The sequence below is a fragment of the Charadrius vociferus genome, unplaced genomic scaffold (genome assembly GCF_000708025.1).
Source record: "Charadrius vociferus isolate BGI_N301 unplaced genomic scaffold, ASM70802v2 scaffold158, whole genome shotgun sequence".
NCBI classification, from domain to species: Eukaryota; Metazoa; Chordata; class Aves; order Charadriiformes; family Charadriidae; genus Charadrius; species Charadrius vociferus.
The window spans coordinates 5,313,270-5,333,160 of record NW_009661372.1 but is presented as its reverse complement, the minus strand read 5'-3'; the positions used below and the strand labels follow the sequence as shown (position 1 = coordinate 5,333,160).

Genomic DNA, 19,891 nt, shown 5'->3' with positions numbered 1-19,891 from the left:
AGGAATAGCACTGCCTGGCAGCACGGCTCCATCATGGAAATCCTGACACCAGGATGCAATAAATCACTGACAGCTGCTTGCCAATGGTAATTTGACATGGAGACATCAGTAGCTGGTCTCATCTGGAACAATACCACAGACATTACATAATTAAACAAGCGTGCGTGCATTTCACAAAAAATGCCTGCATCTATCATACAAAATCCGAACGTTTTCACAGGCTTGACACCGAGAAGAGGGGAATCGCTGTCCTCATTACAGAGCTAACGTTCAATGAGCCACAAAACCATCTGGGACTCCATCCAAGGTGATGGAGGGAGTTACTGACTAGCTCTGTTACGAAGCTCTTCCTGTGTTATTTGTGCCCTGAAATTCAAATCACTATACGAAGGGAGTTTGACCACAAAGACAAATCTGCTTATGTGAAAACAAGCCACGTGAAAGTCTCTGTTCCTCAGCAGCTGAGGGCCACCACCATGCTGGAGATATTCCTCCTCGTTTTTAACATGCTACAGCATCCTTAATTTTCACGTCAAAGATGGCAAGGGTTACATACGATCGAGATCTGTGCCTGGATCGACGGTAGTTTGGATCTGCCTGGTTTTTCTCCTTCTGTCGCCGTAGCACAGCTTCCCACTGGGGAGCCGAGTCAACCATGTCATTCTCTTGCCGTAATCTGCAAAAGAAGTAGCGCGAGTTCAGTCTGAGGTGTCTTATGCCCAATGCTCTGAGAAGCAATGGGGTATTCTTTCCCCACAAAAATCCAGCTCCTGAATGCAATACTTTAACTTTTCACCTTGCTAAATTTTAATTAATGTTCCCAAACTACATTAAAATGTAAGGACCTGTATCAAAGAAAACTCACTGGTTCATTATTTAGAAACAGCGTAATCCAAAAATGAGATGACCCAGCCCTTTAAGGACAGGTCCACAACTTGAATTTGTTGCCCCAGCCCAAGACAAACATCTCGAATTTTATTTCTGTTTACATATACCAGCCCACCTCACCTACAGCAAATGTAAGTCCCACATCATGATACAAGGCTCTACTACTACAACTTTTCCAAATACTTTGTTGCGGCACACACACCTTCCTAGGATCCAGGGAAAATCCCCCAGTGATGCCCCCGCTCAGAGGAAGTAGTCCCTTCACCCTGACCTGCAACAAAGCCCGGGATGCATGCAGCTCTCCATAGCTACCCCAGACATACATAATCCTGCCATCGCACCCCTTCTGCACTATCTTCTGTGACTTCGGCCCCTGCCTCTGCTTGTGTGCTTCTAAACAACATGATATGCTTTTATTTTTTCTTATTTTGGGGTTTTTGTTTGGGGTGTTGGTTTGTTTGGTTTTTCTTTTTGTTTGTTTGTTAAAATCCATTAATCCATTACTGGAATGTAGTACAGATTAAACCAAATGTCAAAATCCTATCAATTCAGCACATTTGTTATCAGGCTGAAGTAACTCTACGATGACACAACCCACCAGGCCAACCGGCGTGCCAGTGTTTGGCCACTCAAATTTCTACAGATGCTTCACAGTTTTGAGGTTGCAGATATGAGTGGTGTGATCTAAGGTGGAACAAATGGATGTGCTTTGGTCACAGCAGTGATTTTAAAATTCGGCAGGGATTTATAATAACCCTGGAAAATACCACTCCAAGAGGGGGTTCTCTGATAGGACGGTACAACTGGCATGCTGAGGAATCCAGAGGGACTTAACAAAAAACAGGAAGACTGACAGGTAAAGCAAACAAACAAACCAACAGAGATAAAGGGATTACACTGGAGATGTTGACTGCCTAGGAAATGCAGCGCATGCTGTTGTTGTTGCTCTTCACTACATGTGTGAAGACTACATGTCACCTTTCTCCTCGAGTCTCCAATAGTATCAGGCTAAACTGGCTATGCAGGCTGCTGCTTTTCCTTTAATCACATCTTCTCTCACATGCGTAATGAATTCTGAGCTGGATCCCCAGCTACTATAAACGGCCACCATTCTAACAAATGGCACCGAGCATCTGGAGAAGATGGCAACATCAGGTTCTGATTTGTAAGCAAGTCTTTTTAAACCTGTAATCTGGTGACAGGGATTAACATAAACTTCTGCCTAAGGATTTAGTAGAACTCACACAGCAACAAGTAATGAATTGTGATTTTCATCCCAAATAATCCAATTTGTGGAGACAGCAATCATCCCACATGGTATAAACACTATCAACTGCCTGTGGGGGGGGGGTCTGCCTGCTGGTCAGTACTTCACTCCACCTCTCCCAAAAAACAACTCCTAACAGGTCAAGTAGTCAGAGGCACTCAGATGCTCGCCATAAAAAAAAAAAAAAGAGCTATTCATTCTTCTCAGGAAACCCACACAACGCAGCAAAGCACAAGGCCCGTGCTCTGGCACAGCGCACATGAGACCCTGCACCTTGTGTTTGAAACCACACTTCCACAACGATGAGGAACGACCTCTCATTAAGGGAGCAAACACATAATTTCTGTTCCAGTCCATTCTACTAATGGAAATCCTTGGGCCTAACAGGGAATAAAACTGCAGTGACAGCAGAAAAGTGTTCTTGTACATAAATGAGTCTTAAAAGTTTTAAAGGTAAAGAAGGACAATATAAAAGAAGAAAAGATTTCAAGACTTAGGAGAACATAATAGCTGTCAATAATATATGGTTTCCAAAAAAAATTCAAACATTGTTGAGCACCACTTAAACACCATTTTTTAAACGAAATATAGCAATAAAAAGAAGGAAAAAATCCAAACTAGGCACTATCATATCTAAGTAGCATTACAATGAGATGGTCACAGCAAAGAAATCCTGGTTAGTTGATGCTGGGATAAGTGCATTAGCAGATATGCCTCTGGTTAGACCACACTGATGCCATCATGCAGAGGTTTTATGTCTTCCTTAGGTTCCTTCTTAAAATGTGCTTCACCAACTCTTTTGACAAACAGCATACCTAACAGGAGCCCCTGTTTTCCTATGGTGTGGTCACAATCTTAGATGATATTTATATTTTGACACTAGTAGGACTCTACTGCACTTTGGACACTTGGGCTCCATCATTTCCAAGAGTGACTTCAGCACGCAGATGCCATACAGGGCTACCTGTAGACATTTCCCCCTGCAGCTACAGAAGACTGATGATGAAGAACAACGCTACAGCACAGCACTGCTCTTTGATAGGAACACAGAGAAGGAAGTAACTCTTCTGCCAAATCTGGGACCACTGTAAGGTACGATTTTATTTCCCTGAAGTTTTCTCCATTCTGTTATACTGCAATGTATTTCCCCTGCGTTACCTTTTACACAACCTGAAGAAAAAACCCTGAAACTAAACCTTAGTCTCTGAAACTCGGGATACTATAGCTTTTGCATCTTGTAAAAGGCGACCAGAAAGTTTCAATACTACTTATTAAAAGACCATAATGTCCTAACTGTAGTCAAGAGAAAGCAAAAGTATGAGTAAGGAATTGTGTAAAATTTCCTACTTTTGAAATCATCCTTGCTGGTATTGATTCTGTTCCTGCATCAGTCCTCTATATATGCTTAAGTTTTCATCACATGCCCGCACTGTAATCCCATTCTACTTCAGCATTTCTTTTCCTTCCTAAATAAACTCAGTTTTATACTTTCACTTCTTTATTTGAAAGAACTGATGTGAAAAAAAATCGTTTAGATTTTTTCTATCTTCCGGTCTTCTCTGTCCCCTACAATGACTTTTGCTACATATCTCACTGAAAGATATCTTATTTACCTTCTTACATACTTACCCAATTTATTTATTTTCCATCTATGCCTTACTTTTTTTTTTCCTCCACACATTCCTACTCTCATTTGGTCACATCCTCAGCCATCCTCTATCACTTATTCTTTCTTCCTTATAGTCCCTCCTACTAAACTCCATTATTATTTGCTTGTCACTGTTAATAGCAATATTCTTTTTTTTTTTTTATCTATTACTGCTGCATGGCAAGCACAGTCCTGAGCAATGCATTCATTTATTTCCAGTTACTTCTTACTTCTACTCTGCCTCCTTTCTTCTACTTGTTGTAAATCACAACAATATTTATCACTGTTAGTTACCTCCTTAATTTGAGCAAAATACTGAAAATCTAAATATATAAAGCAGCATGGCAACTATTAAAACAAGCTGTGTCAGCACGCTCAAAGTACTGTTGTACCACAGCAGAACTCTACTAGATCGATATATGAAGCAATAAAGCATTCATTTTGCAGCTGCAAAGAAAGGTACTATGTTCACATTTAACAATGTAAAGGGTGACCAACGTAGCACAATCTCTACGTAAAATGTATTACTTAGATGCAATGATCAAATCGTAACAATTTTGGGGCAAAATCTTTAGCTTGTTGACAACAGAGATAACAACAGGAACAACAACAAAACCAAAGAAGTTGAGAGAAATTTAACTCAAAACCAAGGTTTCTATTTAAAGATACTTTTGACAAAAAAGTGTTGCCCTTGTACTCTAAGTCCATTACAACTTTCCTTTCAACAAGGGGACAAGTTGATTTATATCTTATAGAAAAAAAATCCCTGTTACTGGCATGTGAAATAAATCCAGTTGAGACTAATAGGTATGACAGTGACAAATTGGGTATTGTTTGCAGGAAGACTTGATGGTAAAATGGAAAGTCATAAGACTATCATCACTCATCTGTTGACTTAAGAGATTTTTTTTTCCCCATTTCAGGTGATATGATAGCAAGCTACATTTACGCAATGATAAATTCTCTTAAAACAAACAACTCTGAAGAATTGATTCCTGAAATCTTATTCAAAATATTTGAGCAGATAGTTATCATTTAGATACAATGCACAACAATGATGGGCTTGTTACAGATGTGAAGGCCGAAGGCAGCCTTAGCTGTAGTGACATGAGATGGTGGAATTCAGGACCCTGAGAGGAGAGAGAAGGGCACAAACAAGATCACAACCCAGGACTTCAGGAGAGAAGACTATGGCCTCTTCAAAGATCTCCTTGAAAAAGTCCAGTGGGATACAGCCCTGGAGGGAAAAGGGGCCCAAAAAGCTGACTAAAATCATCTCCTTTGAGCTCAAAAGAAGTTCATTCCAGTGAGTACGAAGTCAAGCCAAAATGCCAGGAGGCCTGCACTGATGAACAAGGAGCTTCCTGTCAAACCTCAAACACAAAATGGAAGCATGCAGAAGGTGGAAGCGGGGATGTGTAACATGGGAGAAATACAGAAACATTATCCAAGCATGCAGGGATGAGGTTAAGAAAGCCAAAGCCCAAATGGAATTGAATCTGGCCAGGGATGTCAAAGGAAACAAGAAGGGCTTCTATAAGCAGACAGGTGACAAAAGGAAGGATAGGGTCCACTGCTGAACAAGGCGCGGGATCTGGGGACACAAGACATGGCAAAGGCTGAGGTACTGAATGCTTGCTTCACCTCAGTCTTCACTAGCAAGACTGGCCTTCAGGACTCCCAGGTCCCAGAGGCCAGGGGAAAAGACTGGAGCAAGGAAGATGTACCCTTGGTGGAAGAGGATCAGGTCAGGGAAGACTTAAGCAAACTGGGCATACATAAGTCTATGGGCCCTGATGTGATACACCAATGGGTGCTGAGTGAGCTGGTTGATGTCATTGCAAGGCCTCTCTCAATGACCATGGCAATTGTCAGAAGTGCCCAAAGACTGAAGGAAAGTAAGTGTCACTCGTCTTCAAGAAGGGCAAGAAAGAGCACCTGGGCAATTATAGGTTGGTCAGCCTCACCTTGATCTCCAGAAAGGTGACAGAGCTGCTAATACTGGAAACCATCTCCAGGCACATGAAGGACAAGATCTTATCAATGCATATGAATACCCGAATGAAGGGTCCAAACTGGACATATACAGGCTCTTTCAATTGGTGCTCAGTGACAGGATCAGAGGCAATGGGCACACACTCAAACACAGGAGGTTCCCTCTGAGCATCCAGAAACACTTTTTTCGTGTGAGGGTGACCAAACACTGGCACAGGTTGCCTAGGGAGGTGGTGGAGTCTCCATCCTTGGAGATACTAGGCATCTGGGAATGGTTCTAGGTGACCCTGCTTGAGCAGGACGGTTGGACCAGATGACCTCCGGAGGTCCCTTCCAATCTCAACCATTCAGTCATTCTATGATTCTAATCTGATGCATCTTCTAAGTATAGTCAAGCAGAAGACTATGCTCCAGTAAGCATTGTCAACTAGTTTAACATATTTTTATCCACACAATAAATTCTGACCACAGCACTAAAAACACAAATACATTTCTTCTATGACTGAAATATGCTCATCATAGGTTCTTCCTCCATTTCTATGAACATCTGTGTAGGATAAAACATTCACATGAGGCAGTGAAATTTCAAAGACTTTTTGAGATCAAGTAAAGAGTTTCTCCCTAACCTTTTTCCAGCGTTCTACCTTCAGAAGTTCTCACCTGCATTTCTGTTTTTCTCTGATTATTTGTTTTCTCACAGTGATCTCTTCTTATGTGAACAAGTTATTCTACTCTTCTATGATCAGAAGCAGATTCTTTTGGGTAATGTGAGTATTCAGTCATTTTATTCCAATAAAACAATAGAACTTTGTGTCTGCTTGTGCCAGGGATATGATTATCATACTAGGAAATAAATTAGCATTAATCTATGCAACAGGTAAAACCTGAGTAACAGCAGTTGCAAGCTTCACTATATTGTCCCATTTAACCCTGTTAGGGCTGGCTCACTTCTGCTACGGGAAAGCTATGCAGTGCCGCTAACAAAATGCAAACATTAATTATGACTGTTGGTTTTCCTGCAGATGATGACAAGTAACAAGTCTCAGACCTCCAGCTCATTAAGTGCTTGTTTACTTTAACACTGATAATGCCTTTTGATCTGGTCTGATTTCAAGTGATGAAGAGATGCTGCAATATTAACATTTTTGATGTATCTTACATTTCTGAAAATGTGAAAAACAAAAATGATCCACGCACATTGATTTTTTTTTTTCCTTTTTAATTTTAAGCACTTTTCCATGAGGTGAGGAAGGGTAGGTAAAGGCCCTTTTATTCTACAGAAAATGATAAGCAGTACTTAATCCTTCTTACAATCCAATCTTTATATTGCAAGAAGCTCTTAAAAACATTCTTGTGGTCAGTCTCTAATTTCCTTCACTTGCTTGTGGAGCTCCCTGAACAAGAAGTTTCACAGGAGGAAAAAACCTGGCAACAGTGTTGTAAGAGAAAGGGATACCAAATACCATTTACCTACTGATCACTGAAACTATACTCAGCATTTCATTCAAACTTCAGAGCTCACCCGGAAAACAAACCTTCCATGCACACTAGGTTATTGTTAGCCGAGTATCTCACAAGACTGTGCTCTGATTTAAGTAAACTGCAAAGAAATCTCATGGCTCAACTATGCTTTATACCAGCCCATTTGAATGTCACAATGATTTTTTAGCATCTCTCTAACTGTTGCAAATGACACTTAAAGTATTATTACACAGCATACTTCTGCAGCAATATCTAGCACATGTTTATTTCTAAGACCTTCAAAATATACGAAAATCCTTTCTCCCTCATAATACTGCACATGAGGCAACAGGATACTATGGCAGCTTCTGCAGACAGCTTCTTAGAAAATTTGCCTTAAACAACTCCTCTTTTTTCCAGTGACAGTACTTTTATGCTCTGTTTATGCAATATGAAGAAATTCTATGTACTTTTTAAAAATACATTTTCATAAATAACTCTCAAATGCTGTTATCTCAAATGCAACATAAAAGTTGCAGGTTTAAAGGAATTTTTTGATACAATAAATCAGTTGTTATGCCAACTTTTTCTTATCAGCGACAAGAAAAATAGAATGTAAAAAAAATAAAACTTCCTAACATCACTCAATATAAACTGCTGTTGTCCTATTAAAAGCTGACATTGTACACATTTTGGGTTTAGGCCCACACTTTATATTTTAGAAAATAAAAATATTTATACAATTATGTGCATGCATTTAAAAACAATACTGAGTTTCAGATCCATTAAAATATGTTGAGTATTCTCCTCAAAAGCTTATTTTCTGCTAAAATTCTACACTTGACATTTTTGAGGTACTGAAGCATATGCTCTGAATATCTTGTCATCACCACTACCCACTGTATTTGCACTAATATTACAGATCTTTTGTAAGTGTGTCCTGTACTTGATTTTGCAGTTCATTAATTAATTTTTCCAGAGCAACAGGAGGTTATGCATTCATGGCATACACTTATAATGTATATTTTTTTTTGCAGTCATCTCTCTTCCTATTAAAAAAAGGACCTTAAGCTGCATCAGGAGGACTGTATACATATAAAACATGTTAGACTCCTTTTTATTAGGTCTATCTCAGAAAAGTCCATTCTCTACTTGTTTGTGTTTCATGTCTCTACATCTAAAATATGTAACAGTCACCTGTTTCTCTTCTTCCGGTGTTCTCTGTTGGAATTTTCTGATTCACTGCCACTGCTGGTGTTACAGCGAGACCGTGATCTGGAGAGGAGAAAAACAACATCTCAAGATGAATTTATCTCCCAACATCTTGTAAGAAGTACTGAAGTCCTCAACAAGGCATGAAAAACACTGCAAAGACATAACTAGGAAAATGAGAATTAAAACACTCTAGAGGGCTTGTCTACACCTGAAAGTCATATTATCTGCTTCTCATTAACTGATTGGGAGTAACTGCTTCAAAGGCAGTGCACGCAGAGTGCAGTGTGAGGTGAGTGCTATTTTCCTTTTGAATCATTGCACTGCATTTTTGTTCATTTGTTTTATTTTATCTCTCAGGATTCTTTGTCTATACGCAACAGTGAAATGTTTCTTTGTGATGTGAAATGTTTTGTCTTTAAACTGTGTGCGTTCTGGTTCTTTTCTTACTGCATATTGTTGGACACCCAACAGAAACGACGCAGTAATTCTTGCTTTGCAGGCCAAAAAAAATGCCCACCAGATCTGTCCTCTTCTATGCACCCCAACTTCCATATCGCTTCTAGTAAGTTCATATAATTTTTCAGGTGTCAGGCAGTAAGGAAGCGACACCACTAACACTGTGATTCTGCTGGTATACAGAAAGGCTGAAGGGCACAGATTGGCACGTGTGTGTATCAGCACAGTTTTGGGATGACGCGATGCACAGCTACAAAGATGGTGCATCATGTGAGGAAAAAGAAATAAAGTGGTTACTTTAGTGTCGCCTCCGATTGCGAAGCTTCAAGTGGTAAGGTGACGTTTAAGATTGATTATTTATTCATGAAAAAGACTGGTGGGACACGCTGATGCTGCGCTTCAAGAAGAAAATGGGTATATGCCTAGCTCTCAGTAGAGAGAAGTGCTTGGCCACTACTATCTGAGACCCTTAAATCCCTGATTTCCACCGATCAACATTTTGGAGCAGACAGACCAGCTGTCAGGGCTCTGATCCTAGAAACCAGGACTCCGTTACTGTACTGCTGGGCTAGGGAGAAGAGCCACAACAGGATGAGAGCAGACAAGAGACTTCCTAGGGAACACGACAGCAGCAGCATGGACCTCCCCTCTGTGTCATATCTGGTCAGGGACACACCACGCTACCCTCTGCCTCAGAAACTAGGACATGGTTACAAATGTCCTTCTGACACAGCTGACAGTCTCATGCCTGTGTCCATAATGCAAGTGAATTATGGCTGGTTTTATCAAATTGCTGTGTCATTAAATGCCTCAGAGTCTATGGTGCTTGGTCCCGCCCCCCACCTCGACTAAACTAGGGAACCATTAACTCAAATAGCTCCCATTCAAACAGAAATGTTGTGGAATAATAGCACAACCAAAGCCTGGGAAAATCAATTCAACCCAGCTTGTCTGCAGGGAGTTTGCTTGAAAAAGTGAAATTTCCCCCAAGGAGAAGCAGAAACCTCTCCCCATCCCCAAATTTCATGGCTCATAATTTAAAGCCATTGAGAGGATCAGGATAGCCAGTTTCCCAGGTAAAAATACACATTTCTGCGTGAAGCTGAAAGCGGGGATAAGAAAGATGTATATTACTACAGAAAAATGTAATCCCGAAGGACAAAGAAGATTGAAAAAAGGTGTCCAAAAAATAACGGCTCAAGCACGTTCAGAGAGTTCAGAGCAATAAATGCCCTAGAACTGCGTCAGACCTTGTATGCCCAAAAGTATACCTTTTTTTTACCCCCAAGTCTTATCAGATGCTTAATAAATATTCCACTAATCTTGAATCTCAACATTACTAGGTCATCCAAGCAACACTCAGACTTCCAGGTCATTGGAGCGACTCTGTTCTTTTACGTTTTCTCAGCACTCTGACCTAAGCAATTTATCCCATAAGGTAACACAGCAGCAACAAATCACACCATGGCAGGAGAAATGCAAGATAAAACATCCTGTTTGCTCCAATTCAAGATAAGCCTTTCTCTATCTTTTCAGGAATGGAAATCTGATCCACCTTTTGGATACTGCACACCAAATTACCTTGTGTTTCCTGTCAGGAAAGCACTTGCAGGGAGACAGAAGGGCTGCTGAGCTGTCAGCTGAGTGGCAGCTGCTCATGCTGGCTGTCAGAATATTATCTTTCACTGAATATTAAACATTAGCTTTTACTGAACTGAATAAATTGCCAAAAATGGAAACAACAGTAGTTTCCTGAGTCAGGTGCAAGAACACATGAGATCATCCTGATCTCTAACAATTACAAAGCACCTTTCATCCTTTTTGCTCATGCTTTCTTGGTCATGCAATATATTTCATATTTTTCAGGTGGTATATCTATATGGTCTGAACAAGGAGCAAGAAAGAAGACATAGTCAGTTTGCCAAGAGACACAGAAGAAATACAGTCCAGGAGGGGAGCTTGTGGGTGGGATGGGTTGCAGAATTTGGTATTTCAGAGAAACAGCTGACAGAAAAGGCTCATATTCTGGTGCAGTCCTTTTCTGATTAAAATAAGAGGAGAGTAGCCAACTTGTGAGGAAGTGGAGAAGGTCTATTCCAATATACAATAACAAACCTGTATATTTGTAATGTGATACAGCAGAGACAACCTTTGGGAAGAGGTCCCTTCTGAGCACTGAGATGCCAACTAAATCCTTTGAGTTTTATGTGCTGGACATCTACCACAGGACTATCGCGGGCAGATTGTAATGGTAACATCCTTCCAAAAAATTATCAGTTCTCTTGTAATAGGTGCAAAGTACGTGAGCACTTTCCCTGACTTCCTGTGATTGTCCCCGAGATGTTTCAGTCTCTGCCAGAGCTCCTTTCCTGTGCTGCAGCAGTGAGTCAGATCCTGGGAGTGCCTCCTCACCTTTGCAAGCTTCCAGAGGCTCTGACACCAAAATGCACTGCACGGTCTCCCTTCTCCAGCAGCCATGACTGGAGCAGAGGAGCGAGGAGAAGCACAGCACAGAGTCATGGCAGGCAGATGCGGCACTAGAGAATTCCAGATGCAAAAATCTGTCAAAAGCTGAATTTGCTGAAAGGCACACCCAAAGCCACACCAGCATTTTATTTGGAAACATGACAACTAGGCAAGACTGCACAGAGAAGAAAAAGCAGCTTAACAAAAAATTCAGAAAAAAATGAGCAAGACACTAAGAAGACCTTAAGAATTTGTGTATGTCTCTGCATCTACATTTTGCAGGACAATTCATCTCAAATGATAGTACACTTGCTTTCAAAACAGCTTCACTAAAAGCAGACTAGAAGGTTGGAGAACTCAAAACAAAAAGTGCAGATGCAAAATCCAAAAGCTAAAACTTCTGGAACTGACTTTCAAGTTGCATACAAGCCTTTAGCAAACTTCCACAAACTGCTTCTCGCATGCTGTAGTAACAATGTGAAAGACAGCGTATAGGAATCTATGCTGTGATGAGGTTATGCTACAGATTGTTTTAGCAAAAGTAAGCCAGGAAAGAAAAAATTAAATGGGCAGAACAAATCACAACAAGGTTTTTAAACATTTAAGAAGATGGGGGAGAAGAAAGGAAGTGAGGGGATGCAGGGAACTAAAATATGATCAGTACCTTCACTATCATTTCATGGCTGCTATAAATGATATATTTACCTTCTCCTTTGCTTTAAATCTGAATCTTCGCCACTGTTTTGATTTTTCCTGTGACATTAAGGAAGTTTTAATGAAAAACCGTGGTGTCACTTAACACAAACACACAAACACTCCCATCTTTTCTTTTTTTCTTAAATAAAACTTTACAAAGGTTTGGGTTGCTTTTTTTCATTATGATTTAGGGCAATGAAAAAAGGGAATGTGCCTTTTTTAAACTTTTCAGGACACCTCTACACTAAGTTGCAAAGGCATGATCCCATTCAAGCTCTCATTGCAAACCCCTGACTGACAAGGTTAAACATGGTATGCTGTCTTTTAGAGTTTCCCACTGTTTCCAGCATAGCAAAGCCTGATGTTTTCCTCTTAATTCCAGTAAAGAGTGCATAAACAACATGGCTATTGTTATTAAGCAGTTGAAAAAGGAAAGTGCATGAATAAATCCAAGATTCAGGAAGACATCATTAGGTTAGAATCTACCTACTATTGTCAGTCTTGACAGTCTCACATATGAGATAAGACTTTTAAAAATATTTTGTTGGTGTGGTGGCCCAAGAGAAAACTTGCTATTGGCATGACCACCTGTTCACTAAGTAGATCAGCCAAATTCAAATCCAAGACGATAAACACTTTGCATCTCAAAAAATTTCCCACTACATAGTGCACACACACTGTTCTTTTCTTGGTACAAGGCAGTTTTGCACTGCACATCTCTATTCCTTTGTTTTCACAGAGCCCAGCAAGTCCTTCTGACAACTAAGCGAGCAATGAATCAGAAAACCCATTCAGGAAACACATTGCTGTTAACACTTACAAGGGCTCTACCCAACAGGGTAAATCAACATAACCATATTGACTTAAAAGAGCGCTACGCTCATTTACTTTATCTCAGGCATGAGGTCACTAAGCATACACCATGGGTGAGTTTCTTCACTCCCGTTCCAGACAGCTAATGGCAGATAAAAGGTGTGCAGCAGCTCAGAAATCTGACAAACATAAAAGTTCCACATCTAACTACATTTCCTCAGAGATACAGTGGTGTCTTCAGAGATTCTTTTGCAAACCCTGGCTTTGAAAGCCAAACAGGTAATCACTTCAGAGGTGTCAGAAGGAGATGTAACTCCAAAGTGCTGGCTCATAAGGTAGTCCTAGAAGACTGTGATGAATACGGCACAGTAGCTATGCTTGTCTATGCTTCACAGCACATCACAGCACCAGGGTACCTCAGTGATGAAAGCTGCTTCTCAGCAGGACAAATCATCCTAGGTAACATTTAGTCTCTCTAAACTGTATCACTTCAGAACTGTCCCTGTAATTCGAATCTTAGGCATACTCCAGGACACACAGCACAGAATCTCCATCCCTTTCATTTTACTTCTTTAAATTACTCAATTCAGCATGTACACCTTAAAAACACATTAAGTATCTCACAACTGTATTTTTTCTGGCATCCTGTCTAACGTAAAGTAATTCACACATGTGACTGCTGAAGACAGCTTTATGGCTCATTCGTTTAATCTTTGTTGCACTTAAAGCAAAGCAACGTACTTAAAACAAAATACTGCTTTGTATTAGAAGCTCATTGTCACGCAAGCAGCGTCCATCAATCCTTTCCTTCACAAGGCAAGTATGGATGGAGCAATGGAAAGGATCTTGCACATGCCAATAATGCAATTTCTCATATTTTTAACCTAATTTTCCTAGTACCCAGAACAGCACACAAGCAAAAATCCTGACCAAAGCTTCCTTTCCAAAAGCACATCTGGTATTCTTGCTCTTTTTTTTTTTTTTTTTTTTTTTTGACTAACACCTGGCCCCTAGAGTACCCCTTTTCCCAGGACCCAGCTATATCTCCAGGAGTCTTTACTGAACATAGAGCATGCATGACCTCATGCTTTCTACTGTGAGATGCTAACAGTAATTAACCCCAGGGCTCTTACCTCCTCCGGACTGGCTGTCCACACTCATTCTCGCTGCCACCTGATGGGTTCCGTCGCCGCGAGTAAGGAAATTTTGGTGATTTATTGCGGTCACTGGGAGAATTATACAGCCCACTAGGGTTAAAAAGGAAGAGCAAACGGTCGGCTTTAAAACTTTCAGGAGAGTTAGGCCAGAAAACTGAGATTCAGCTTACAAAAACGAGAAGGCTCCCACACACACATATATACATATTCAACTATACATGCATGTATGTGTGTGCGTGCTATGTAAATACAGATGGTACTGCTTTGCAGCAATAAATATTTTACAGTGAACCTTGAAAATGTAGGAAACCTCTTAGCATTGCCGAGCCAACAGTTCTAAGCTTTCAAAATTTAAAACCAAGTATATACATATTCTTTTAGCATTATAAAATGTCTGTGCTTTAGTATGAGCTATTCAACCCACAGCTAGGCATTCAAATGTACCTCTATTCTTTATGTGTTCCATGGGTATAAGCATGAAAATAGTGTTTCTGTCGTGACATACATCTTTATCACAGAAGTAATGCTTGGGACCGTGAAACAATTTTAGCTCCAACTCTCTGCTGTTCATCCACACAACCCTCTGCCAATGGTGTGGAAGCATTTCAAGCTTCAGGTTATGTACCTAAGCCTGGGTGGGACTCAATGGGTTGGGTTGTTCCCGAATTAGATGTAGACTATCAAATGCCTGTATGGATTATCCTGATACCTTCCTACAGGAGTGTAAGGACCTCTTCCAACAGTGTAACAGAGCCTGCAATGGAGTACATGTGACTCCAAGGTGGTCTACTGATGTTCTGCAACTTTTTGGAGGAAGGATGCTACACTCAACCACATGTCTTTATTTAACATTACTTAGCCCTTTTCAAAACAACTATGTGGTAAATATGATATTCCCACCAAATTCCACATAAGGTATTTATTTCTGTGTTCCTAAAACCCTCTGGCCTTCAGATTGGACACTTTCTTTGTCACCTGCTTCTGCAGATTGCTGATTACAGCATTTCTCTGCACAGTCGAAAAGCTGCCATGGTTCACCTCAATGAGAATTATTATTAGAAGCTGTGAAAGCCTCTGTGCAGCATACAGTCTGCTTCTGTGCCTAAAACTGCATAGTCCTTTAGCATAGGTGGACTTGTGAAAACTCAATCCTACCATTTTTTGGATCCTGGGCAATCAAACTTCCTGCTATCCTGAGAGCAACTTTAACACTGGAGGCATATCATGACAAGCTGCCACCACTTCTTTAAAAATCACATATAAATGTCTATCCTATCAAGAGAATATTTACACACTGCCTTGTGCTTTCTCTGAAAACTCTTGATCTTTACAGAAGCAGCACACAAGGTAAATCGTTGTTGCAGATCTGAATCATCTCATAAAAGCAGGGCTGTACTGGATCACACTTAATGTGCCGCCTGGTTCAGTGGTGTGTTTCCAACAGTGGTCATAAGCAAACACCTACAGGAATCACAATGCCGAATGTATATGACAGCCCCCCAGTGCTCTCCCAGTCCCCCACTGTTTCCAGCTAGCTTACTGAGCCACCTGCTATACCTTTGTCTTCAGAAGCCCTTGGGGATTTCTCTTCCATGACTCACCCAGCTTCTCCCAGGAATCCAATAACTTCCCATACCCGTTGTAAAGGAGGACCACACGTCTCCTAACTCAGGGCGAGTCACTACTCACTGTCTTTCTCAATGCTTTTAAACCACCTCCAACCGCTTCATCTGAAGATCCCAAGTCCTTACACTGGAAAAATACAATCCTGATCTCTTTCTCCTTTCTCTCTACTACTCATGACTTTCTAGACCACATACCCTGAAATGATCTCTTTCCCAGACTGAAGAAAGAGTCCTGCCTGGCCTGTTCCACTGCTCCTTGTACAGAGTTTCTGCACAGCCATTCACACCTTTGACTACGCTTGCTGCCCCTCTCAAAGCCTCTTCCTTTTCCTGAGATAATGACATCAGAACTGCACTCACAATTCATGGAACAAATATGCGATCTACAAATGTGTGTAACAGCATAATGCTGTTCTCTTGCTTTCCTAATAATTGCGAATTGTTTTTCTGACTGCTACACAGCTGACGATTTCCTGTGGTTAGCCATCGTAATGCCACAGCACCTCATTTTACTCAGAAATCTAGGGTTATTTTTTTGATCCCATGTGCCTCTCTGTACACTTCCTGACTCAACATCATCCACCCTCTAGTGACTCATCACTCATACTTTAGGGGTCTTTCTGCCACTCTTCACAGACAACTTTCACTCTCACTGTCCTAAAGAATTCTGTCCCATCACCAAACCTTGTATATCACCCCTTTTCCAGATCTTTGACAAATATACTCAACAGCAGAAGTCTATGAACAGATCCCTGTGATAAGCCACTGCTGACTCCCATCCACCAACCACTTTGCTAAATTTTAACTGATTATTTATCCATGACAGGACGTATCTTCATATATGCAATACAGATTTATTGTGAACCTGTTAATACATTAGTATATTACAGCAATATCCTTCAACCTATTGCCATGGCATGATATTTACCATTGCACAATACCTAAGACATCATCCCTCGCCTTACCTCTGTGGGCCATTTTCCTCCCACGGTGCGCTTGTTTTACTTCTTTGGGTTTCTGGACTGTTTTCATTTTTCATCTTTTTAAAGCTAAATAGAAGTACAGATATATTTTTTTTCAAAACCCGTACTGTAAAGATCACATATTCTCTCTCCCTCACCTCTTAAAAATTAATCTTAAAGGCATACAGTGGTGACAGAGACCCACCTTGGCATACAGCTATTTGCCTGCTATGTGAAAGAGGGCAAAAAGCTGCTATGTTGAAGAATCTCTCCTAGAAAGAGAGATTGGAAGAAAAAGAAAAAAGATCTGAAACATCAGTTCTACAAGCTCACAATTATGGCTGCACTGAGTCAGAAAAAGGTCAGTCTTGTCTCAGAATAAACAAGAACAGATGCTTAGGCAAAATGTCTAACAATAGGGCAAATATACAATACGCTCTTGCAGTCTTCCGCAATATGCAGTTAACAGACTATTGAACTAAAGGCTTTATCTGCTTTGTATTTTACATAGCTCTTGATATAACTTTCTTCCATGGATTTACTTAAACACCTCTTGAACATTTTTAATTTTTTGGCATAAATAGTGCCTGGTAGCAGCATGCTCCAGTATTTAACTATGTCACAAACAATTATTTTATTTTGTTTCAAAACTTCCACTTGGTTCAAAACTTCCATCCTGTGTTCCTCACTAGTTCTGTGCTTATGGAAAGAAAAAAAAGCCCTGTGAATGATGGTCTCCTAATCACAAACTCCACCCCATAATTTTTTTAAAATACATTTTTAACTACTGCGTCATCTCTTTTTCAAGTGAAAGAATCACAGACTATTTAATCTCTCCCGGTATAGGAGTCACTACATACTTCTGATTATCCTTATCACATTTCTCTACCATTTTTCCGGGTCTACAGTACCTTCTTGAAGATAGGAGCAACAAAGCCAGGGGTGATAATTATTCAAAACATGACAGACCACAGGTTCATAAAGTAACATATTCTTCTATTCCTTCCCCAGTAACTCCTTATGTTTTCTCTTTGCTCTACACTGAGCATAGATCTGACAATATGAAAGAGCTGTCTTCACCAGCTGCCGCAAGGTAAAGTACCAGGAAAATCAAGATAGTCACCTGGCTGAAGAGACACATCAGTGATTGTAACCAGTCTCCCATTGTAAGTCTGGGAGACAGTGGGAAAAACAGCAGAACCGTCCAATTCTTCCTTTATTCCTACCATTCTCTCAGAGTCAAGTTTTATAACTTCCAACCCATGAATGCTCCTAGATAGCCTGCTCACTGCCACTCTGAGTGCTGGAAGGTGGCTTCTAGCTCAAGCATGCTTTTGCAACCATCTCCTCACCAAAGGAGATGATGCTTTTCCTGCATCATCATCTCCAGAGCTCGCTTTCTACATGAACAGGCAGTTCACCTGATACAGAACTAGATAGCCACATTGATTTCCACTAAGCTCTTCAAGAAGTATTACTGACAGCTACACACTACAAGCATTAATCCAACATATCTTTCCAAAGTGCTACTTCTGCAGAAAAAAAAAAAAAAAAAAAAGGCTTTACAGATGCTTACAGAGAGGAGGACATAAGCCAGAGTTCTTTGCCCAGAGTAGGAGTTGACAGACTCGTCTTTACGAAGGAATTGTGGCTACTTAACTCGCTAATCCACTTTTAACCTCAGCTTTTGGCTACTGCAGGTCACTGAGTTAATAATTTCATTCTCACATAGTGAACATAGTGAACAAAGCTACAGTATGTCAGCAGGGAAAGGAATTAAATTACACTTTATCAGGTAAATCATTTTCTTAATACTGCACCCATTAACCATTGACTCATATGTGCGTACAATCTATTCCCAGGCTTAAAAATACATGATTACAACAGACTAAGCAAGTAACTCAGGTAAATATGCTTCAGTTCTGTATTGCAAAAAGCAACTGGTTTTGCACAGCATAAACCACTGAACAATACTTAGATTGAAGTTGGGCTTAAAGATATTTAATAGTGTTCTCAAAACTTAATAAAAGAGAGGGAGATCCTGGGAGGTGAGTTCACCACATTAGATTCCTAAGTCATTATTCATTCAGAGCAGATGCGCACTTTACAGCTAGAGAGCTAGGTCATGACATCTCTTCAGATACTAGTAGTGTCTTCAGGAATGCAGCTGAGTTCATTCAAAGTATTTGAAAAGGTTAGATCTGAATTTCACATGAGATTACTGTTGTTGGGAGTTTTATGGTTTACCTTGAATTTATACCACTTACGCAGAAGCGACCAACTACGTATCTCAACAGCGAATGAGATGTTAAATTATGAAAACTAAGCTTGTAAGAGCTGCTGAAAGCTGCTTTGCAAGCATGACTGACAGTTAATGCGAGAATTACATAGGATGGAGTAAACTACCGAACTGTAAACGCTTCACAAATTATGTGTTCTGTCTGTCATGCATACTAAGACTGGCAGACCTGAAAGGTGTTTTACATGTGCAGACAGAGACACAGAGAAAAACAAATAAATTTCTAAAGAAAAAGCACGCAACAAAAACAACTTCCAACACTTTTTTGCTGGAAGTGACTAACACTATTTAAAACCATGACCCAGAGAGAATCTGACTGTGAATTGCTTTTAAACTGTCAAGGTAAGAAACTAAACTCTGAAACCTTGAAGCTGCCACGTTGAGAGCCCCTTATTTTGGTTCTTGTTCTACAACCTGTCTATCCATTTCTTTCTAACAGTTCAGTACTAAAAAATTATGCACAGCATTTGGAGCACAAGCTGTAGTGAAAGGCTCCTCTCCCTTCCCAATAAGATCATCTCTCCACTATGGAGTAAGTGTACATCTTTGCTTTTTACCTTTCTCTCTCCTAACAAATCACAGAATGACAGAATGGTTGGGGTTGGCAGGGACCTCTGGAGGTCATCTGGTCCAATCCACTGCTCAAGCAGAGCCACCTAGAGCCAGTTGCCCAGGACCATTCCCAGATGGCTGTTGAATTATCTCCAAGGATGGAGGCTCCACCACCTCCCTAGGTAACCTGTGACAGTGCTTGGTCACCCTCACAGGGAAAAAGTGTTTCTGGATGTTCAGAGGGAACCTCCTGTGTTTCAGTGTGTGCCTGTTGCCTCTGGTCCTGTCACTGGGCACCAACGGAAAGAACCTGGCTATGTCCAGTTTGGATCCTCCATTCAGGTATTTATATACCTTTGTATTGTTTTCTGCTCAATGGTCTAGCTTCAGC

At 40.5% G+C, this 19,891-nt stretch overlaps 1 protein-coding gene across 1 annotated transcript in view; it reads right to left on the bottom strand.

Moving 5' to 3' along the window:
* Positions 1-19,891, bottom strand: part of EPB41L4A (erythrocyte membrane protein band 4.1 like 4A) — a 94,955-nt gene that overhangs the window by 9,565 nt on the left and 65,499 nt on the right. Inside the window, exons 14-18 of the mRNA XM_009893834.1 lie at positions 16,653-16,736; positions 14,039-14,152; positions 12,102-12,149; positions 8,457-8,534; positions 557-676 (exon numbers count right to left, since the gene is read on the bottom strand). Coding sequence (XP_009892136.1) covers positions 557-676; positions 8,457-8,534; positions 12,102-12,149; positions 14,039-14,152; positions 16,653-16,736 — 444 coding nt within the window. The remainder of the gene's footprint in view (positions 1-556; positions 677-8,456; positions 8,535-12,101; positions 12,150-14,038; positions 14,153-16,652; positions 16,737-19,891) is intronic.